Source organism: Primulina tabacum, chromosome 17 (genome assembly GCF_025594145.1).
Source record: "Primulina tabacum isolate GXHZ01 chromosome 17, ASM2559414v2, whole genome shotgun sequence".
Classification (NCBI taxonomy): Eukaryota; Viridiplantae; Streptophyta; class Magnoliopsida; order Lamiales; family Gesneriaceae; genus Primulina; species Primulina tabacum.
Genome location: NC_134566.1, coordinates 9317257 through 9339737, shown reverse-complemented (window position 1 = coordinate 9339737; position 22481 = coordinate 9317257). Strand labels below are relative to the sequence as shown.

The 22481-nt window shown below is 35.8% G+C and overlaps 4 protein-coding genes across 4 annotated transcripts; 2 read left to right on the top strand and 2 right to left on the bottom strand.

The window, feature by feature from the left end:
- The first annotated feature begins 421 nt into the window (after positions 1-421).
- On the top strand, positions 422-1351 carry LOC142530459 (uncharacterized). Its single transcript, XM_075636295.1, has 2 exons — positions 422-641; positions 729-1351. Exons 1-2 carry the CDS (start codon positions 422-424, stop codon positions 1349-1351), a joined length of 843 nt encoding a protein of 280 aa, XP_075492410.1.
- A 5036-nt stretch (positions 1352-6387) lies between these two features.
- On the top strand, positions 6388-11280 carry LOC142531274 (protein disulfide isomerase-like 1-6). Its single transcript, XM_075637373.1, has 12 exons — positions 6388-7065; positions 7603-7732; positions 8481-8646; positions 9018-9136; positions 9232-9312; positions 9404-9493; positions 9585-9656; positions 9744-9812; positions 10020-10100; positions 10266-10400; positions 10725-10778; positions 10989-11280. Exons 1-12 carry the CDS (start codon positions 6533-6535, stop codon positions 11085-11087), a joined length of 1629 nt encoding a protein of 542 aa, XP_075493488.1. The 5' UTR covers positions 6388-6532; the 3' UTR covers positions 11088-11280.
- Positions 11281-11686: 406 nt separating this feature from the next.
- Positions 11687-17871, bottom strand: LOC142531784 (proline-rich receptor-like protein kinase PERK15). The gene is made up of 8 exons (XM_075638038.1): positions 17444-17871; positions 14515-15045; positions 13844-13930; positions 13674-13744; positions 13469-13545; positions 13135-13282; positions 12651-12812; positions 11687-12254 (listed from the first exon to the last, which is right to left on the bottom strand). Exons 1-8 carry the CDS (start codon positions 17700-17702, stop codon positions 11976-11978), a joined length of 1614 nt encoding a protein of 537 aa, XP_075494153.1. The 5' UTR covers positions 17703-17871; the 3' UTR covers positions 11687-11975.
- A 739-nt stretch (positions 17872-18610) lies between these two features.
- LOC142531896 (uncharacterized) lies at positions 18611-20383 on the bottom strand. Its single transcript, XM_075638166.1, has 4 exons — positions 20181-20383; positions 19912-20083; positions 19349-19443; positions 18611-19266 (listed from the first exon to the last, which is right to left on the bottom strand). The coding sequence occupies exons 1-4, from the start codon at positions 20223-20225 to the stop codon at positions 18742-18744; spliced, it is 837 nt and encodes a 278-aa protein (XP_075494281.1). The 5' UTR covers positions 20226-20383; the 3' UTR covers positions 18611-18741.
- Between the last annotated feature and the right edge of the window lie 2098 nt (positions 20384-22481).

Sequence of the window (22481 nt, the reverse complement as noted above, 5' to 3'; positions counted from 1 at the left end):
TTGATCCTCGATTTACTACATATTTTATTTAAAAAATTATTGTAAAATAAAAGAAAATATTACGGTTAATCTTTGTTAGTAGATATCTGAAACATGCTTTTACATTTGTTCTACATTTGATACACGATTTTGTTAGCCGCACACACTAGCTACTCTTTTGTACATATATGTTGAATCTGTGCGAGAACAATTAATTTTTCCAGAAGTTGAGAAATGAAGTCAGCTTAGCTTCCTCTTTTTCTATGCACTTTAACATGGTATCAGAGCCAGGTTACTGGCGACTTCATTCTGATTTCTTCTCCGATTCTTTTTTTTTAAAGATCATAGCTCCTCTGTAGTGCAGATTTGAGAATCTGTACGCGCACTTTGTCAATTCTTTTGTGAGATATTTTGGCTACGATCTGGTTTTCTGCAAGCTTCCATGGCGGTTAACATCGGATTCAATGATCCACTCTACATACATCCTTCGGATACACCTGGTATGAGCCTTATCACTGATCAATTAGTAGGTACTGATAATTATGGAATATGGAGTCGGGCAATGATCATTGCTTTACGTGCTAAGAATAAAACAGGCTTCATAGATGGCACATGTAAAAGACCTCCGTGTGACCAACCTACATTACATAAATGGGAGAGATGTAATGCTTTAGTGTTGTCTTGGATTATGAATTCTGTTTCGAAAGAAATTTTTGGGGGCATCGTCTAAGCTATTGATGCATAAACAGTTTGGACTGATCTCAAGGAGCAGTATGACAAAGTTAATGGTTCAAGGATTTTCTCTTTGCACCGGGAAATTGGCAGGTTGACACAAGCTGGTAACACCGTGTCGAGTTACTATTGTCAACTGAAACAATTGTGGGATGAGTGCTCGTTGTTGGTTGTGCTTCCTTCCTGTGAATGTGCAACAGCGAGGCAATACATTGTGCATGATCAACAAAAAAAGCTATTGCAGTTTCTGATGGGATTAAATGAAACTTATATCTCAATTCGAAGCCAAATATTGATGATGAGTCCTCTACCCTCTGTTGGTCAAGCTTTTTCGATTATCTCTCAAGAAGAATCACACAGATCCTTGTCCACGGCGGAGCCCCCATCAGCAGCGTTTTTCTCTGCACAAAGCAAGCAAAGTTATCAAAAAAAGGATGTTTTGACATGTGACTACTGTAACTGGAATGGTCACACTCGGGAATTTTGTTATAAGCTTGTTGGTTATCTCCCGAGCCATAACCTGTACAAAGCTCCTCATGGTAAGAAGGGCCAGCATGGATGGATTTACAGGGATAATCCTCGAACTCCGAGGCCATCGCAAATTTATCTGATGGTTCACAGACAGAGGCTTCCCCCTTGACCAACACAGATGACAAAAACACCGTTGTCCCTTCCATTTTTACACCTACTCAGTATGCCGAAATTTTGAAGTTGTTGGGCACTTGCAAAGTTCAATCTCCAGCTGAACCGGCAGTCAACATGGCAAGTACTTCAACTAAACCAAGTATGTTTTCTGATTGGATCATTGACAGTGGTGCAAATGAACATATGGTTGGTGATTCTAGTCTTTTGCGAAATCCTAGTTCTCTGGCGCTTTCATCTAAGTTCGTAAGATTGCCAAATGGTAGAAAGGCTGCTGTGAATAAGATAGGATTTGTCTTGCTTAATGATTCCATCACCCTTGACCATGTGTTACATATGTCAGATTTCAACCTCAATCTTCTTTCCATATCCAAGTTTACCAAAGATGATAATTGCTTTGTTACCCTTTATCCCCATTTGCTTATTTCAAGACCTCAAGACTGGGAGATTAATGGGGATTGGTAAAGAGTGCAATGGCCTATATCACCTTAACACAAGATTCTTTTCAAGTTCAAATCACAGCTCAGTACCTTCTATCTCCTTTCTTGATTCTCTTTGTAATAATTCTGTTCATAGTTACAGCTCTTTACCTACCGTTTCTGATGATTCTTTTGTTTGGCATAAGCGTTTAGGACATATGTCTATGTCTCGAATGCAATTACTTCCTTTTATACCAAAATCTGTAAAGTTTCCTCATTGCATGTTTTCCCCACTGTCTAAACAAACTAGACTTCAGTTTCCATTAATGAGCTTATCTAAATCTTCTTGTTGCTTTGCACTGGTTCATGTTGACATATGGGGGCCTTTTCATACTCCTATGCATAATGGTGAGAAATACTTTCTCACTATAGTGGATGATTTTTCAAAAGCAACATGAGTTTATCTTATGCATTTTAAAGTTGATGTATTGCAGCTTCTCAAAAACTTCTTCCAGCTTGTTAAAACTCAATTTTCTGCCCTTGTGAAAATCATTCGAACCGACAATGCGAGTGATTTTTTCAAAAATGAATGTACTTTGTTGTTTGACTCCTTAGGTATCATACATCGACGTTCTTGTCCATACACTCCACAACAAAATGGAGTTGTTGAACATAAACATAGGCATCTACTTGATGTTGCACAAGCCTAGCGTTTCCAATCTTCTTTACCTTTGAAATTCTGGGGGGAATGTGTCTTGACTCTTGCTATATCATTAACCGCACCCCTACTCCATTGTTGCAAAACAGGACACCACCTGAAGTCTTACTCCATAAACCTCCATCATTTAGTCATCTTCGTGTTTTTCATTGTTTATGTTACGTCACATCCTTCACTCATAAGGATAAATTTTCTGCTAGAGCAAGTGCGTGTGTGTTCTTGGGCTATTCCAACAATCAAAAAGGATACAAAGTAATGAGTCTTGATACACGAAAGTTTTTTGTCTCCCGAGATGTTGTTTTTCATGAGAGCATTTTTCCCTTTGCTTTTCCAAGTCATCCTCAACCTATTTTTCCCTTCACTGTTACTCCTTATTTTTCTTCAACTCCATCAGACCCTGTTGAGGTCACTCTCTCTGCTCCATCTTCTCCTCTCGATGGTCCAGCCCTACATGAAGTCCCACATTCAATCCCTATTTCCCAGCCACCAAGAAAATCCTTGTGTGCTCCCAAGCCTCCTGTCTGGACTAAGGATTATTCATGTCCCACTTTGTCTCACAGTAATCTAGCTTCTTCTTCATACCCTCTCACCCAATATCTTACTTATTCCAAGTTTTCCCAACCATATAAAAGTTTTTTGGCATATATTTTTTTAGACATGGAGCCTAGTTCCTATCATGAGGCTATTTTAGATCCTAGATGGAAGGCAGCCATGGACCTAGAACTCGCGGCTTTAGAATCCAACCACACTTGGGATTTAGTTCCGTTACCAGTTGGGAAGAAGCCAATTGGTTGCCGGTGGGTGTATAAAATTAAACGACATCCGGATGGGACCGTTGATCGTTTTAAAGCCCGTCTCGTAGCCAAAGGTTACACACAACAAGAAGTGATATATTATCATGACACCTTTTCACCTACGGCTAAAATCGTCACTCTAAGATGTTTGTTGAGTGTAGCAGCTGCAAAACAGTGGCCTCTTCACCAAATGGAAGTCACTAATGCATTTCTCCAAGGGGATTTGGATGAAGAGGTATATATGCGTGTGCCACAGGGGTGTTACCCTCAGGGGGAGCAGCGTGTTTTTCTGTTGCTTAAGTCCCTCTATGGCCTTAAGCAAGCCTCTAGGCAATGGAACACTAAATTTGCCTGTGTTATGAAGCTTGCTGGATTTACACAATCGGTCAACGATCACTCTCTTTTTGTTAAACATGATTCTGCTCATATCACTTTGTTGCTCGTGTACGTAGATGATATTATTGTCACCGGAAGTAGTGAGAAAGCTATATCAGATTTAAAGTTTTACTTGCATTCACAAATTCACATTAAAGACCTTGGCCCTTTGCGTTATTTCCTTGGCATAGAGGTAGCTAGATCCAAGGTGGGGATTTACCTCAATCAACGAAAGTATGTTCTGGAATTGCTAGCTAATTCTGGTTTAACAGGTGCTAAACCTTGTGATACTTCTGCTGTACAACATCTCAAATTGATAGTCATGAACTTGATGACTTTAATCGAAAGAACTCTATCTCTGGTCTCACCGATCCTTTGTTATCCAACCCTGATGCTTATAAGAGGTTAGTTGGTAGGCTCATCTATTTGATAGTCACAAGACCGGATAGTTCTTATGATGTACAAGTCCTTAGTCAGTTTATGCATGCACCTAAAAAATCCCATATGGATGTTGCGTTCCGTGTGCTGCGTTATTTGAAGTCTGCCCCAGGCTTAGGGATTTTGTTGTCTGCCAGTTGCTCCTTTTCTCTTCAGGATTATTGTGATTCCGACTGGGCCGCATGTCCAATGACTCGTCGCTCAGTCACGGGCTATTGCATCAAGTTGGGAAGTTCTTTGATCTCTTGGAAGTCTAAGAAGCAAAGCACCGTGTCACGTTTTTCGGCAGAAGCGGAATATAGAGCCATGGCAAGCACCACATGTGAAGTTACTTGGATCCTTGGGTTGCTTGATGATATGGGAGTGACACTGCTCGCGCCTCCAACCTTGTTATGTGATAATCAGGTGGAATTACATATTGCTGTCAACCCGTTATATCATGAGCGTACCAAACACATAGAAATTGACTGTCATTTGATACGAGAAAAAATAAAAAATGGTTTGATCCAAACTGCCCGCATTTCTACAACTGAACAACTTGCGGATATCTTTACTAAAGGATTGAGTCGTGAACAACATTCATACTTGCTGTCCAAGATTGGTGTGTTGAATCTACACCAATCTTGAGGGGGAGTGTTAGTAGATATCTGAAACACGCTTTTACATTTGTTCTACATTTGATACACGATTTTGTTAGCCGCACACACTAGCTACTCTTCTGTACATATATGTTGGATCTGTATGAGAACAATTAATTTTTTCCAGAAGTTGAGAAATGATGTCAGCCTAGCTTCCTCTTTTTCTCTGCACTTTAACAATCTTGAATTTTAATATAATTTATTTTTTTCCAAACTTTATAATAATTTTGGTAAATCAAAATGTTGTACATTATAATTTATAATATTTTTATGTATGTTAAGTGTCTTAAATTGACTGAACTAAGTTATTGAGAGTTGTATATATGAACTTTGGACAATTTTTTTCCGTTGAACTAGTTTTTGGGGTTGAGTTAGGTTTCAAGTTCGAATCTTAACATGGTTTCAGAGTCAAAACTCACCGTTATGTGTTAGACTGCCCTATGGATCACCTGATAATATCTTGTAAACCTCATGCTACAGTTGTTAATTCCTGAGCGTGTGTTAAATGTATTACGTCTTTTGGATTAAGTTTTTTAGATATATATGTGTGTGTGTGTGTGTGTGTGAGTGTGTGTGCAATCCTCCACATGAGTTAACTTTTGGGGTTGAATTAGGCTAAAATCTCAATATCAACATGATATCAGATATCAGACACATCGTTATGTGTTAAACTGTCATATGAACAATCCGCTAATCTCTTGTAAATTTCATGCTCCAGTAGTTCATTCTAGGGTGTGTTAAAGGAGTGTTAAATGTAGTAGTGTTGAATGTCCTACATCGGATGGATTCAAACCCTTGAAAGTTATACATATGGACTTAGACAATTCTCCTCCTCAAGCTAGTTTTTGGGGTGAAGTTTAGTCTAAGTTTCAATATTAACATGCTATCAGAGCCAAAGTCTTTTTGGTGAAATTACTTTCAAATCACAATCTTAACATGATATCAGCACATATTTGTCTACGGTTAAGTATTGGACCTTTTTGGGTGGAGTTAAGTGCAAATCTCAATTCTAACCTGATATCATATTCAAGACTCACTGTTATGTATTGAATTACCCTATGAGCTATCCGGTAATGTCTTGTAAACTTCACGATCTAGTTGTTCAATCCTGGGAGTCAACATGGTGTATTAAATATCCTACATCAGTTTTATTAAGTTTTTGAGAGTTCTATATATAGACTTAAACAATCATTCCATTGAGCTAGCTTTTGGAGTTGACTCTGATAACATGTTAATATCGAGACTCGAGTCTTATTCAACTTCAAAAACTTAGTCAAGGAGTGAGATTGTCCAAATTCATATATACGACTCTCAAATATTTAATTCAGTCAATACGATATATTTTACAATATTGTTTTATGAGGCAAAAAGAAATGACAGGTATTTTATGTCTATTAAAACTTTGGAAAAAGTATAAATAAAATTTGTAAATTTCCTAACAAAATTTTGTATATAATTAGAAGGATCTCAATTCTCAACAATCACTGTCCGTTACAGTGCCACCGCCGTGATTTGCGTCCCGTCAAGTCGTTAACAATGATTGATGATACAGTAAAGTATCATTTTTATAAATAAATTTGTAAAATATTTTTTGGTAATGCAATATTTAAGATATTCTTTAGTATTATTCTTGAAAATATTACTTGTATTTATTTTTTCTGGAAAAAATATTGATTCCTCGAACCATCCATCGAATTCTTCTGCAGTCTGCACGTCGCTGCATTTATTTTTCTGCCTCAAATTTCAACCTTTGCTCCAGAAACCCTCATGAACAAACAACCTTGACTTCAAATCGCCATGTCCGAGTTCAATTTCAGTTCAAGATTCCTTATTTTCACTTTTATTTCCCTACTTCTGCTCTCTCCGTTCACTTTCACCAGCGCATTGTTAGAACATGAAGATGCTGATGATTTAGAGGCAATTCAAGAACTTATAGCATTAGACGAGCAAGAAGAAGAAGAAGATAACTTACACCCCAGGACCAATCTTGAAGTCAACGATTTCGTAAAGAAATCCGAGGCCGAGGTTTTGAGCAAGGCCCAGAGAATAGTTCTTGAGCTTAACAGTGATAATACGGAGAGGGCTGTTGAGAAAAATGAATATGTTTTGGTATTGGGTTATGCCCCGTGGTGTAGCAGGAGTGCTGAATTAATGCCAAGATTTGCTGAGGCTGCGAATGTTTTGAAGGGTTTGGGGAGTCCCCTTTTGATGGCTAAGCTTGATGCTGAGAGGTATCCAAAGGCTGCTTCAAGTCTTGGAATCAAAGGGTTCCCAACTCTGCTTTTGTTTGTTAATGGCACTTCTCAGCCTTACACCGGCGGTTTTTCATCGTAAGCGTCCCTTTCTTTGTTTGTGCTTTCTTTAGTCTATATAAGGTGTGTGAACAAGGGAGGATTCTTGGATGTGGTTTGGATAATGGGAAGTTGTTAGATTTGAGTTATAAATCTAGTGAATGAAAAGTGGATTATCATCTTGATTGTGGTGCAACGTGTTTTGTCACATGTATCATTACTTTTTTTATTAACCTTCTAGTAAAATTCCTAGCCTCATTCATAAATCTTTGCTGAAAATGGATGCATTATTACTTTATTTGATTTGGTTTTATTAAATTGTCCAATTCCATTTATAATTCTTTTCTGAGAGGAAGATGATCTGTTTATAAGTTACTATATACTTCAGTGTATGAGCATTTGCGTGGAAAACTAGAATTTATGGTTCTAGGCTCAAATGCTAGTTGTGGAGAATTGAGAATGTATTTTTGTTTTGTATTGCATTGCCATATATGTTGCTATAACCAGACATTATTGCTTTGTGTTTGCGAATACGGGCTGATGCATATTATTTGTCGGATTTTACTTATGAAATAGAGAGGAAATGGTGATCTGGGCAAGGAAGAAAACAGGGTCACCTGTCATTCGAATAGACTCGATAACTGAGGCAAATGAGTTCCTGAAGCAGCATGCCATGTATGCTGTTGGGCTATTTGAAAATTTTGAGGTATATAGGTATCATGCCATGTGATGTTCTTGCTCATTGTGTATCTGCAATTCTCTTTGATTCATATCTAGCTGCCAGTCGATGTGAGTTAAGTTCTCTTTAAAAAATTAACTTGCAGTTGGCACTTTGGGAACCATTTTGAAAATTAGGTGGCATGGTTGTTTCTCGTACTTAGATTTGTTGAAATTACTATATGAATTCGACGTGGATATCTGTTATATCACATATCACTATTAGAAGTGTTTTCATGCCACTTATATCCCTGAACACTCGCCTAAAGTATGTTTTACCAATGCAAGAACTGTAGTTTATAGATAGAGTGTTAATAATAGGAGGCATTACCCAGGTCTAAAGATTTAAGAGACTGTGAGAAAGAGGATAAAATGGAACTTCAGAATGGCCTGATTCTCAGGTTCAGATGTTATTATCAATATTATTATTTAATTTAGTGTTGAAATTTCTGAAGAAAGTTTTTCCATTTAAATTTGTTTTGAGCGACACTGTAATTTCTAATTGATCGACAGAAATAATCAAGTGTATAAAACAGACTTTTCCAAGCTTCGGCTTTTAGTATCGTAATATATAGTTTTTGGGAAGAAGTAATTTTGGCCTGCTTGAAATGACATGAACTCAAGCTTGTAAAAAGTAAAAACCATACCAGTACATAAAACAAGCGCAGAGTTGAATAAGATTTTATTTTATGTGTTTTAATTGATATGAAATAAATCTCAGATAAACACGTTCTCAGGGACCTGGTCACGAAGAATTCGTAAAAGCTGCAACTGCTGAAAATGAAATTCAATTTGTGGAAACAAGCGACTCTGAGGTTGCCAAGGTCTTATATCCAGTTGCCAAGCCCACAAAATTGTTCTTTGGTCTTGTTAAAAGCGAACCGGAGCAGCACACTTCATTAGGTAATGTGAAAGTGGTCTTAAACTAATACCAAACTTGCTATTAGTTATGAGAATTATTGATTCCGATGTAATTAGTTCATGTAATTTATCTATATAAATTTCAAGTCTATTTGTAAATCTGTGTCAAAGTTTGGTTCAACTTGACTGTAATAGCTAGAAAAGTTCAGATATAACAGCCGAAAAACAAACAGTTGGTTTAATTTCAACTTATCATTTCCAAAACTCTTGTTAAACTTCGTTTGTTTCATTTCCCACTTTTATGATGGTTTTACACTTATTTTCGGTATCTAATTCTTCATGTTTTGGTATTCCATAGTTTCCATTGTTTAAATTTCAATTATGTTGAATTACTAGTATCTTGATGCTTGCAGATGGCGACCTGAGTGCAGACAGAATTTTGAACTTTTTGGAGAATAAGAAGTTCCCATTAGTCACCATAATGACAGAAGCCAATTCTGCTAAAGTATATTCTAGCCCTAAGAAACTGCAGGTTACTCTTCCTCAGTGTTGCATTTATTATTCTTCACATATTGATAAAAAAACTTGTAATAAAATATAAGAGTTACATTTTGTTGATGTCACTAGGTTTATGTCTTTGCGGAGGCTGATGAGCTAAAGAAGGTTCATGAACCATTACAAGACATCGCCCGGAAGTTCAACTCAGAGGTAAAGAAGCTAACCATCGATTTTTTAAAATCTTTTTTTCTTTTTTCCCCTCAATATGTCACCTCGAACAACATTAAATGTGTGATAGCAGATAATGCTTGTAGCTGTAGATATAGGAGAGGACAATCTTGCAAAGCCTTTCTTGACCTTATTCGGTCTGGAAGACTCGGAAGACACTACTGTAAGAGCCAAAAGGATTATTATATTTTGTGTATCATTTCTATTCTAATTTTTTTAAGGTTTTGGACTTTTGGTTGACTCTGTGTTAATAGGTGATTGGTTTTGACTACAACACTAATTTAAAGTATCTCTTGGAGTTGGATCCGAAGTCGAGCAACATTGAAGTAACAAAGATTCTTGATTTATCTGGTCTGAATTTTGAACTACCATATCTTTTACTGTGAAATTCATTATATAATTTTGCATTGCAGGAATTTTGTGCGGGGCTTGTGCGAGGAACTCTGCCCCCATATTACAAATCACGGCCGATTCCTGAAAATGTGAGTTTCTTATCTGTAAGAAAATAGATCAAATCTTTGTATAGAATAAACATTTGTTGGATTATAGTGAGATAACTTTACCAACTAAGCTAGGTTTATTCAAACATCTTGTTTATAGTAGAAATTGATACTTGTTGGAATAACACTGAGTTTTATTTTTTACATTTCCACCATCTTTAAAATTTCTTTTGACATTTGTAATTGCAGAAGAATGCTACCATATTGACTGTTGTCGGAAAGACATTTGATGACTTGGTACTAAACAGTCCGACCAACATTTTTTTGGAGGTTTGTGTCACCTTATCTTCATGAAGTTCAGTTTGTCATTTCAACTTTCTTTTATTCATTATAACATTACGGTACCCACCTTAAGGTTATAAGATGGAGCAATCTTGAAAGTTCCCACATTTGTGATTATTTAAACAATGTTTAAAATATCACTCTCTGATTTAGGTCCACACACCATGGTGCATCACCTGCGATACTACAAGCAAGCAAGTCGAGAAATTGGCCAAGCATTTCAAGGGGCTCGATAGCCTTGTTTTTTCAAGGATCGACGTCTCAACAAACGAACATCCAAAATTGCTGGTAACGTAACGTACCTGTAGCATGCAAACCTATTATTCTTGAAAAAAAGTGAAAGAATCTCACTGGTAAATCCTGTTTTGTAGCACAAAGGACAGTCTAATATTACTTTTACAATCCCATTTAGCTCGAATGGTTGATGTTGAACATGCTTTGTGACTGTCATTTTAAAGTACAGCAATAATTTTTTCTTAAATCTTTGCCATAACAAGCTTTTGTCCTGTGTCATTGTTTTCTTCTATAATTTCCTTGTTTAGTGGAACGAATCCAAGATATTGGGATTGTTTACATTCAGATTTTTAAGACCCTTAATCTGGAATTTTGCAGGTTGAGGACTATCCAACGTTGTTATTCTACCCAGCTACAGACAAGTCAAATCCGGTAATTACTTTTTGAAATTTCTTTTCGATGCATCCTTAATCCCAAAAGTATACTTGGATCGGATCTTAAAGTTTTAGAGAATGCACAAACTGCCCTCAACAACACTCAAAAGTTACCCATCTCTCGTCAAAATTTATGGGTCCACGACCGTTTTTGTTTTGTTTTGTTTTGTTTTTCTATGTGTTGCCCAATCACTCGGCTTGTCCACAGATTAAATTTCCGACGAAATCTGGCTTGAAGGAGTTGGCAGCATTAATCAACACTCATTTGAAATCCCAGGGTGATTCCATGGCCAAAGATGAACTTTAAGCAAAGCTGATATACCTTAAGGTCGCATTTGGATCTTGGAAACATGTTCGAGAGATAGATTTCAAATGACTCTAACTTATAGATTTTCCATTGAGATTTGAAATTTATACATGTTATAGCTATTTAAGATGGATTTAAAACCGTTCATCTTATGTGTTTCTGAGATTTATTCTGATCACGGCCTCTTTTTAAATCGTGAAACGAAATTGAGTCTCTTCCAAACGTTGTACTTTTTTGTTCGGATTCCAAAATCAAAATGAAACTGGTGTATATATTAATAAACAAATTTGAAAACTTTTTTCCCTCCATAATAATGGAATAAGATTATTCATAAATTTGTTCAAAAATTTTTACAATATCGACTAACCTCGATATCGAGACGTGACAAATTTATCCTTCTTCAAAAAAAAAATTGACTTCCAACTGTTTATAAAGAGATTTAAATTTCTAACCTTGTTGCCACTACATTGATCAACATATTGTACTATTATGCGTCAAAGAGAAATTTTGAAAAAAAATCAAATTAATTTTAAGATGCAATTATGCAAGTACAGCTTAAAATAGAAATATAAAGAACCGAGAAAGTTAAAAGACATATTCTTAATGTATTTTTACATCTCTACACATCCCAAATCAACTAAAATAAATTTCTACAAATAAATATACAAGAATTAGGCATCAATTTTTTAGACAACCGGAGTTTAAAAACACAGTCTTCTTTATGCAAATTAATTATAAACATCAGCATATGGAATAAATGACAAATCATAAAAAAATAATTTACCAAAGTTCATCATATGGCGAAATGATAATCAATATGTCCAAAAACAATGCATCCAAGCTTTTCTTTGTTCCCCCTTTTTCGGCCAGCTTGATTTAGTTGACCCCTCAATGTTGTGTTTGTTGAGTGCCTCGAAGAGTTTCACTACTCGAGCCAGAGGGCTGAGGACCAAAGTCGCTAGTCGGGCCACTGCACTCACTCGGGTTGTGTTCGACGCTTTCGAATGCCAGTTTCCTGAATTTTCTCAAGTCCTCTTTGTATTGCATGCTGTCATAAGAGGCATCATAATCTGAGCTACAATGGGAATCTTGTACCGAGCTGGGTCCAGGTCGTGTGCCATAGTTCAAGTCATCCAGAGGTAAACTTCCTTCCAAAGCACGGATTATCTACATTTAGAGAAGGATTAGAGAATGCAGAGCGTATCAGATTATGCTGCATTTTTTATGGCATTCAGTATCAGTAAGATATGACCATTAACCAATGCTGGTTCCAGCAAAACATGATCGTTAATTGTGTTTGCTCGTATCCACATTTCATAAATGGATTTATTCTTCAATTCAAGCCTGTAGAATTATGCAATATGTATCCGTCAAGTATCTGTATCTGGAAATTATCCGACACAGAACGACAAGGGTATATGACCACTTTTCATAGGTATCAGAAATGACAGTTGACGCTGTGACTGGCTCGGCTTTTGAAATTATTAATCAAATATAAAAATGTGACTAAGACTATTATTTCTGGAAAACTCGTATAAAGAACATAAAAAAACAGATGGTTACCTGACTCATTTTCGGTCTGCGACGTGCCAAATGGCGCACACAGACAGAAGCACATGCAACTATTCGAGACATCTCTATAGGGTTATAATCCTTCTGCAAGCTAGGGTCAGCAACGATATCAAAGTTGCTATCCACCAAAGCTTGTGTTAGCAAAGGCCTTGCCTGCATTTATTACAAATCATATTATAAAGATAAAGGCGATCCAGAAGGGCTACAAGGAAGTTAGAAGAGAACTGAATGCTATAAGGAATGGCAATTGAAAGAGTTTAATAGTCCGAGCTGATCCAAGCAACATTATTGACTTCATGTAGAGCCTTTCATTTGGTTCTTTGCTACGTTATCTTTGATGAATACCATTTTAGTCAAATCATATAATTCTGAAATTCGTCTTTTACATTTAAATAAATGTTTCTCTATATCCCGGCTTTCCTTACAAATTTTTTGATATGTTAATGATCACTGTTAGGATCGAATAATGCCTCACCCAATCAATGATGTTATCATCAAGATAATGTTGTGATTTATCAATTGGCCTGCGCCCTGTTATCAACTCCAAAAGCACGACACCAAATGAAAAGACATCCGATTTATCAGTCAGCTTTCCGGTAAGAGCATATTCCGGCGCTAAATAGCTGCAAATAATGAGATGCAAGTGCAAAACCATGATCAGATATTATGATAGTAACCTGGTATATGATAAAATGAGATTAAATCTAAAGTCGAAATAAATTTTGTAAATCAGCAATTCAAAATTTTACAGTGCCAGAATCGGAGCGACCAAAAAGAGGGAAAGAAAAGCGAATTTGCTGTAGATTTACCCAAAAGTTCCCATTACTCGAGTAGAGACATGAGTATCGGTGTCAGAATAAAACCTGGCAAGCCCGAAATCTGCAACCTGGTATGTGATCATAAAAGCAATTTATTCACCTAAAAATGGTGAATCAAATAAACATAGAGGAAAGTAACAATCAGAATCAAAGAGTAATGCAAGAAATATTGATTCATACTACAGATATTACATGCCTTTGGCTCAAAATTCTCATCAAGAAGAATGTTAGAAGACTTAATATCACGATGTATAATCTTGGGTTTACCTGCATGTATAAGCTAAGTTAGAAGTGAGAAAACGTACAAAATAGCAATAGCTTAGTTACACAAAACAATGAAACAAGATCGTGCAGGGAAAGACTCACAGTCCTCGTGCAAATATGCCAATCCTTTTGCAGATCCTAAAGCAATTTTCATTCTAGTTTCCCACTTCATGGGAGAGTTCCCCTTTCCTGAATGTTGGTCTCTTTGGTGAGAATTCAATGAAGGACTAGAACTTGAAGGAGCAATACATGAAGAATAACCAATCACAATCGTGATGTTTGGCCCCTTAAGTTTGAGAAAGTAACATCGCCAAGCAAAACAATTGTTTTATAAAACATTCAAGTTAAAATCAGAAATGAAAAAAAAAAACAAGAACAATAAATCAATGAAATGGAAACACTAAACATTAACCAAGACCATTTCATATATTTCTGATGGTGTAAATGAGAATGCAATCTCTGCCTCAACTAAAGGAGGCACTGACATGACAATTCATCCTCGAAGAAAGAGACTCGTGACATTAAAAGAATATCAAGCCCAACGGGTGAAAAATTATCGGTTCATGCTTACTTTCTAACAAATTGATAGACGGCAGATCCGCAATGAAGCTACTAATGACATAGTCCTGAAAAATGAATGTCATTGAACACGAGTTTCTCCTCAACAATTAAGCAACTTCATACATGCATTTTTACCAATTATGTAGCCGAACTGCAATCATACTACAGCAACCAACTATGGAAGTATAAATCTAAATTCCATGTGGGCTTACCATGTAAATGAAACTCCAAGGTACCAAATGGAACATATTCATACACCAACAATCTCTGAGACCCTGAAATGCAGTATCCGACCAGTTCTACTAGATGCTTGTGATGAACACGGGTTATAGTTCCAACCTCTGCCTGGAATTCCCGCTCCCCTTGACCGCTCCCAACTTTCAGTTGCTTAATAGCTACCTGTTTCCCATCATAAAGCACTCCCTTGTGAACATATCCAAAGCCACCTTGACCAAGGAGGTTGAACCCCGAGAAATCGTCAGTTGCAAATGCAAGTTCTTCATACGTGAAAGTAGTTTTTGTCAATGACGAACTGATATCAGAGGTTGCTGGTGGAAGCAGCTTCTCCGAGTTCAGGCTGCTACCAAATGAAGGTAGTGGTGGAGTAGATCCATCCACTGAAGATAAATGAGAATTTGATAAACCCGGTAGAGAAGTGGACTTTTGCATTGCTCTGGCAATGCTACTAGTTGGTAGAGGAGCAGGCTCTTGCCACTTATGCTGTGGACCACAAAAGGAGTCATCTGTAAAGAGAAAAAAACAGGTATATTATATCGATTTCAGCAACTGTAAGCAAGAATCTCAAAAGAAAATTAAAATCCTGTTATGCTTCAAACGGACTCGGACAAGGTTTATAAACGTAAATTAGTGGTGTCATCAACTAAAGCATCAAGAACACAACTTCAAAGAAAATTTTACATAGCTTTTCTCCTTAGGGTTTCCATTAAGGAAGCCATGATCACAATCAACTCCAAATGTCTCAAGAAGTAGGTCTCACCATGATTCTACAACCGATAATTTCAGTTCCAATGAATGGTCAAACAAAATGCGAACCTTGTTTGGTTCAAGTTTTGACGTTGTGATAATGGCTCGAACTTATTTCAGTCCAAGTTCATGTTTTTAATTTTTCGTGATGGTGATTAAAAAAAAATGCATTGCGCCTTGTAAGTTCATCAAACTAATAAAATTTTTGTATATAAAAAAATAATAAATAACTAATTTAACATGGCCTCAATTCCGGCTGATCACTTCTAGGAGCTGGAACCGAACAGTGAATCCAAAACCAAAATGGGAGATGGTCCCTGTTTGGGCTCACAGTTAGAAAGAAACAGTAATCAGTTCCATCAAGAAGCACTAAAAATCTACATTACTAACAGCTAATATGGTGTTCATTCAGAATTCTCTAATAATATAAACATTTATCAATAGCATCTTCAGAAAAATTGATTTCATCAAGTCCATTCTATTGACAATCGTCTCCTAATTATCTAAGATAGTCAGAGCGTTAGGATGCGATGTCTCTCCGCTGTTGGCTCCATTATACTGGGTCTATAGCTGAGATTGTACCTTTATATTATGATCACTTGGAAGCAAAGAGAGGTACAATAGGCAAATTTCAGAATGTGCATCAACATTGTCCTTACTTAAGGTTTTGTGCTGTACGGAATCATAATTGTAAATATGAAGTAGAGAAATTCTTAAAAAATTAGAAGAATACAAAACTGGCATTTAGAATAAAAAAAGAAAGTGCTGGCCCGAGTTTCTGTTGCTTCAAGCCTTCAACAAAAGTTATGCCTTCTGGTTGGTCGGGCAACTCACTTATTTCAACATAATAGCTAAAGTCTCATTGTAGGATCGGTAAAGTGTTTAGAAAGGGAGTTGAATAAACACTAGGCACAATTTGTACTTCTATTTGTTTAATTTAGATGGGTTGACTACTAAATCAAGTATTCTCAAAATGTTATGTCAGTTAGCTAACATATAAATGCGGAAAGAAGCTAAACTGACAGATTAGAACAGATCACAGAATGAGTCGTGTGGGTAAACTGAAATGTAAGATACGCGAGGTTTGTTTCTGGATGTTCAGAAAACCGAAACTCCTATGTCACCCCTTCTTCCTTTTGGAATATATGCACTAGAAGACTTCATATAACACAAGTAGTTTGCAAAATCCCGATTCAGTTTGGTATTAAACACTGACCAACTGGAACTCTTAGTATATCTCAACTGATTATAGACAGTCTGCAAACTGCTATACAAATGCAGTGAATAACAATACTAACTTAGCACTAAATGATCCTTAAATAATAAAATATAATTCTTTGGTAAGATGTGCTACACTGAGTCAGTTTCGCTCATATATGTGAAAGCCTTGAAGGCTTGAACAATTAATCTTTTCAGTAGTTTATCGATCAGATGTGTTGAGTAGAATTCTTTCTTTATGTATACATTTCTGAAATATAGATCCGTTTAAAAAGAAAATGTATGTTGGTTTATTTTTAGTCTATGTCAACACTTTTTTGACAGTCGCACACTATTGAAATCATTTTTGTTCATACGGCTTGGTTTAGACATCAGTTTAGTCTGCTGGTGTAAACTGTTTCTGGGTAAACTGAAATCATTGAGGCTGAAAGAGAAGAACTGACTATTTTAGTTTAGGAACGTATCAGTTTTGTTCGACTAGACTAGTTTATCTCAAATCAGTTTTGCCTTAATTATTTGTTAATCACCAAAATATAACAAATTCTTGATCCAACACTCATATTTCGATACATCGGAGACACTTGGTACCAGACCAACGTCACATGTTCAATTCTAAGTTAGTTCAATTATTTGAAAATTGATTGTTAGTGGATTAATAGTTCAATTCTCATAATCACTGAAGTACAGTAGAAAAATGCATGCATTTTCTTAAAAAAATTAAATCTTGCAAATTACAAGAAGAGTGAGCCAATGTTGTTAGTTGACTAACTCAATATTCAATTAAAAATGTACACATGCAAACAAAGAATCGTTTGTCTTCATCAAGTCAGACAATAATGATCAAATACAAAAAAAAAAAAATTGAACCAATAATATAATACATACAGATTACACAGGCAGCCAAAAACATACTGCTTCCAATCATAATCACACAATTACCTTTCGGCCCCTGAGAAGAATAAGCAAACCCGTTCAAACCATGGCGCCTCCTCCTCCTCCTGTACCAAATGACGAAAATACCCACGCAAACCAGCACGATTGCCCCGCCTATCCCTATCCCCACTCCCAGTGCCACCAATGTCGTGCCGTTAGTCGGGTGCGGCGACGTCATATCAGCGCCCGCACAGACAGGAATCCCGCTCTCCTGCTTCGTAGGACTGAGAGGTGAAATCGCAAGAGAAAACGGCGGCGAAGACATGGAATAGTATCAGATTCCTGGAGACCAACACCGAAGCAGAGTACCGGGAGTAGCTTCTTGGACAGCAAAACGTGCTGTCTAAGCAGGGAAAGGGAGAGAGGTGACGTCGTTTCGTGGGCCCGGCCGTTAAATATTCCCATTTAAAGATTAGATTTTGTATGAAGATTCCTTTTGTGGGGGGTAATATAGGACAAAACGAGGGGTAATATAGTCACATCATATGTGTAGTTTTTTTTTTAAAGAAATTTCATTGACCAATTTTGTTTTTATATCAGAGTAGGTCTCTTGTGAAACGATCTCACGAATTTTTATTTGTGAGACGGGTCAATCCTATCGATATTCACAATAAAAAGTAATAATATTAACATAAAAAGTAATACTTTTTCATTGATAATCCGAATAAGAGATATGTCTCACAAAATACGACATGTAAGACCGTCTCAAACAAATTTTTATCTTTATATTATCAATAAGAAAATCAGGTGGTGAAATTTTTTTAAACCAAACCAATTCTTTTTTTCTTTTCTGGCTACCAAAGTACATATCAAGAAATGTAAACTTGTAGAATTCATAATTATAACATCTGCTCACGTGTCCCAAAAATTCGAGTACATGAAATTGAAATAACAGAAGCAAAACGTTTTAAAATATCCAGAAAATCTTAACCATTAATAATATGATTTTATTCTTATGAACAAATTAGCTTCTATACTTGTGGTCAACCATGTATGTAATTATGGGTTAAAAAATATCCAATCTCTTTTTGTAATTATTCCTCATTAGGGGTATGTAACCATGTAGAAATTTTTTCTTTGAGGGAACCCCTCTCATCAAAGCCGTCTCTTGAACGATATTTATATTAAACATCGAGAAAGAGCTATGCAAATTGAAACAAATCCAAACTGGTGTTGGAAAATAGCACTAGCATTTGCAATAAATTGGTTACGTTAGGTGAGTTCGTCGAAGAATAGTAATACTCGACGGTATCAAGTCTGATCTTTACAAACTTCTAGCATTCTAGATTTTTCTTAAAGCAAAATCACAAGTTTAGCAACTTCATATAGATCTGAGCCCCGTTCTGTATACCGAGAGCTAAATCCGTCAAAGAGATTATACTTTCACCTGGGTTTTGTCCAAATCCACTATCTAAATGTATCTTTTTTGACTCTATTAGCATCTGATCGAGAATATGAGCATTAAGCATGCTGCGTAGATTTGCCGGAGTAACATCAGCTATTAATTCAGCTATGTTGTCGGTGGTGCATGAAGCATCCAATTCAAACCCATCTGTTAGGCTGTCCTCCCCTTTAATGTTGGCCTTTTTCTGAATAATCATGGCAAGTTCTTCGCAGGTGAAGTCGTCAAATTGCAACCGTGCAGAGAATCTTTTGTACAGCTCGTTATTAAACTTCATGTACTGATTCAGGGCCTTGCAAGTTCCAGTAAATATAACCGATGTGTCGCCCTCATCCATTAAGGCCATGATATCATCCACGGTGTTAGAATTGATGGGATCTTCTTCATCAATGTTCACGACTAATACACTTCCACCTGCATCTTTCATCTTATGATGACAAAACCACTAACTTTAAAATCTGAATTTTGAAACAAAACTTGAACTCGATACAAACACAAGCATTATCAACCTTTTGATTTCCTTGCATTTCTGTCGCACAGAAAGAGGGTAATACTCCAGCCAAATAAAATAATTTTCCAATAATTCGAGCTACCGTGGACTTTCCTGTGTATTTACAAACAAAATTTTTGAGCCATTCACAAAGTAGAAACGGTAAGCAATCCTACAAAAAATTAAAGAATATCATCCACAAAAATATAAATTCCTAAACTTTAAGCTACATTTAGTCACCAACCATAACATTCAAACACGCAGGTAAATCACCCCTTTACTTCTCAAGGGCAGTTGCTAATAAGGCTGAGATATCTGCAGCGTGCTGTGCGAATGACCAGACAAGGCGTATTCAAATAATATAACAATAAATTTCACTATGACTCCATTAAAAACAGATACTATCCAAAGACTACAATTAGAGGAATCCATGAATATTAATTATTTTCAATCCCAAATTTAATCGTCTAACCACACCCTCGAACCTAATTCCTTCAATTTAATTCCTAAAAAATAAGACCATCCAGAAATTAAATCCTAATATACAAATTCGATGCTATTACAGGGTGTTTGGAGCTGTACCTGTTCCATTGTTCCCAACGAACACCATATGAAAAGGTTTCGGGGGTATAACCGTAAACCCACAACTCTCATGCTTCTCCGCGTCGAGTATGATCTCCACAATCGTATCCAACTGAGCCCTGATCTCTGGTAATCCAACAAGATTGGAGATTTCTAGCCGAACATCATCCAACTGTGAAAATATGCAGGTACACCAACAAGAACATCAGTTGAAGATGCGAGAAAAGAAAAATCGACTGAAGAAAAACTAGGAAAAAGAGCCAACTTACTGTTGGAATCACTTCGTAAAACGAAGTACACATGAAAATCGACATTGAGTTGCTGCTTGATTCGTTAGTGATGTGCTGCGTAATTAGGGTTTTTTTTCCCTTTCCCTGGGAAGGATTTTCGGGGAATAACTGAAACTCAAAACGCGCGCGTGACGCCAATTGGCGTGTAAACCCACCAAATATATGTGTGTGTTTGACCTAAAAATTATTTGGCCGAGTCAAATTGGCTCAAACTCAATAAATCGATTGAAAGACAAAAGTCCTATCAATTGTTTCTCCAAATTTGAATTAGTCTGGTAATAAGTAGTGTGCAAGAAGATCGCGGGATAAAGTCATAACTCGTGGAAGAGATCGTAAAATAGATAATGTATACGAGGGTAGCGGGGAAACCGTTCAAGCTGAGAATAGAAACAGGAACAAACAACAGAAAATTGAAGAGCTCGACTCTACAATACTCTCACACACTCCAAATATTCTCTAATCAAATTTCTAGCAATTTTCCATTATTTTGTACAGTTTTTCGTTCAAATTTCCAGCAACTTTTAATTTGTTTTTATGTTTATTTTAGATAAATATTACTACTATAAGTCTCCTGATTTATTTAATCATCCCATCAAATTTTGTTGTGTTTCTAAAGATATTTTGCAAGGTTTCCTGAAAAGATGGTGGTTGATGAAGATTTATTTCCCTCAATGGCCTATGTGAATTTAAAAGTCATAAATTTACATGCATTTCTTGATGAGAAAAGAGGGAAAGAAAATATGTCACTCGAAATACGAAGACAAATAAATAATGGATTACAAAAGGAAATATTTTTTAGGTGTAAAAAATGTCTCATTACGTTAATGATGTGGAGAAACATACGTACTGTCACAACAGGAGATTCTAATCAAGGGAGTCATTTTAGAGATGTGAGGGAGTTGTTCACGAACTTCGGACAGAGAAACCAACACCTCTAAAAAAATAATTTGAATTCAAGGTCAATGAATCATTTGCATTTTGGGGTGTCACTCTACCAAAGAATAAGAAGTTGCATAAACATGAAGGAGTCAACATATTCTGGACTATGACAGTAAGAATACATTTTATTTCGAGTCAAGAAGGGAGAACTGGGGAGAAAATCTACTGAACAAGGTAAAAGTGAATGCATGGGCATAACTTCGTCCAAGAGAGCTGAAAATGATCAAATGACGAGAACTGGATTTGCACTTCTTGCTAGGTGTGAGTTTGATGAAGTTTGGAGAGTGGCCTGCCACAAAAGGTTTTCTAGGCCACCCACTAGGACACATAAAAAGAAAGTTATTGGGAGAAGGAGATTCATCTAAGAGGGAGAAACTTGATAAGATGGAAAGAGAGTATAAATTTGGTATATCAGCTACTGAGGATAAAGCTAGTGATAAAGATTATGAATTAATCGATAAAGAAGATGTAAAAAAACGCAGAACACTTGAATTTTATGTGGGAAAAATTAATATCTTAGTAGATTGTGATACATGCGTGATGATAATTCCAAAGAAGTTCACATTTATGAAAGAAGAGCCGGGATTCAGTGCCTCATAAATCAGTGCAAGAAATGAGCAATAGCTGCAAACCCCCCAAAAGAGGATCGAGAGTGATCATCAAATAGGAACATCCAAACAAACCTAAACATGTGATACTTGAGAATCATACTCTAGCTATGACCAAGCACATATGATCATTTTACATCAAGACCCGTGTGAATGAGAAGCTAATGTCCATGATATTAATTTTATATATATATATATATATATATATTACAATTGATATATTAATATACTTGTAAAATTGAAAAATTATGATAAATTAAATATATTAAAATTTTATAAATGTACACAAATTGTAAATATTTTTTCATATTTATTCTCTATTTTCAGGTTTAAATAATTATTTTGTTTATTTCTTTATAAGACATATTAGCAAAAACAAAATTGATATATTTTTTCATATATAAATTTACTTAAAATGAATGAAATTATTTTATGTTTGATTATTCATATTAAAAATTATTGTTACATATTTTTTTGAAAATATTAATTAACTGATAAACATATTGAATTAACTTTAATAATTAAAGTTTAGTTACAATAAATTTAATAAGATTTAATTATTTTCTTTCATAAATTAATTCAATAAGTAAAATATATGTATATTGATATATAATCTTTTTAAAAAATAAATAAAAGTTATTTTATGTTTGATTATTAATATTAAAAATTATTATTACATATTCTTTGAAAATATTAATTAACTTTAATAATTAAAGTTTAGTTACAATAAATT

What these genes read in the sequence shown, in the direction of transcription:
- LOC142531784 (XM_075638038.1), bottom strand. Translation starts at nt 17,702, where the DNA reads ATGTCTTCGCCGCCGTTTTCTCTTGCGATTTCACCTCTCAGTCCTACG. An exon ending in GGCATATTTGCACGAGGACT is followed by an intron (nt 13,745 to 13,843) that starts GTGAGTCTTTCC and finishes TTATACATGCAG; the next exon opens with GTAAACCCAAGATTATACAT. An exon ending in ATGAGAATTTTGAGCCAAAG is followed by an intron (nt 13,546 to 13,673) that starts GCATGTAATATC and finishes ATCACATACCAG; the next exon opens with GTTGCAGATTTCGGGCTTGC.
- LOC142531274 (XM_075637373.1), top strand. Translation starts at nt 6,533, where the DNA reads ATGTCCGAGTTCAATTTCAGTTCAAGATTCCTTATTTTCACTTTTATT. An exon ending in TACACCGGCGGTTTTTCATC is followed by an intron (nt 7,066 to 7,602) that starts GTAAGCGTCCCT and finishes CTTATGAAATAG; the next exon opens with AGAGGAAATGGTGATCTGGG. An exon ending in AAGACTCGGAAGACACTACT is followed by an intron (nt 9,494 to 9,584) that starts GTAAGAGCCAAA and finishes CTGTGTTAATAG; the next exon opens with GTGATTGGTTTTGACTACAA.
- LOC142530459 (XM_075636295.1), top strand. Translation starts at nt 422, where the DNA reads ATGGCGGTTAACATCGGATTCAATGATCCACTCTACATACATCCTTCG. An exon ending in ATTACATAAATGGGAGAGAT is followed by an intron (nt 642 to 728) that starts GTAATGCTTTAG and finishes ATGCATAAACAG; the next exon opens with TTTGGACTGATCTCAAGGAG.
- LOC142531896 (XM_075638166.1), bottom strand. Translation starts at nt 20,225, where the DNA reads ATGTCGATTTTCATGTGTACTTCGTTTTACGAAGTGATTCCAACA. An exon ending in CGTTGGGAACAATGGAACAG is followed by an intron (nt 19,444 to 19,911) that starts GTACAGCTCCAA and finishes GTAAATACACAG; the next exon opens with GAAAGTCCACGGTAGCTCGA. An exon ending in AAATGCAAGGAAATCAAAAG is followed by an intron (nt 19,267 to 19,348) that starts GTTGATAATGCT and finishes TGTCATCATAAG; the next exon opens with ATGAAAGATGCAGGTGGAAG.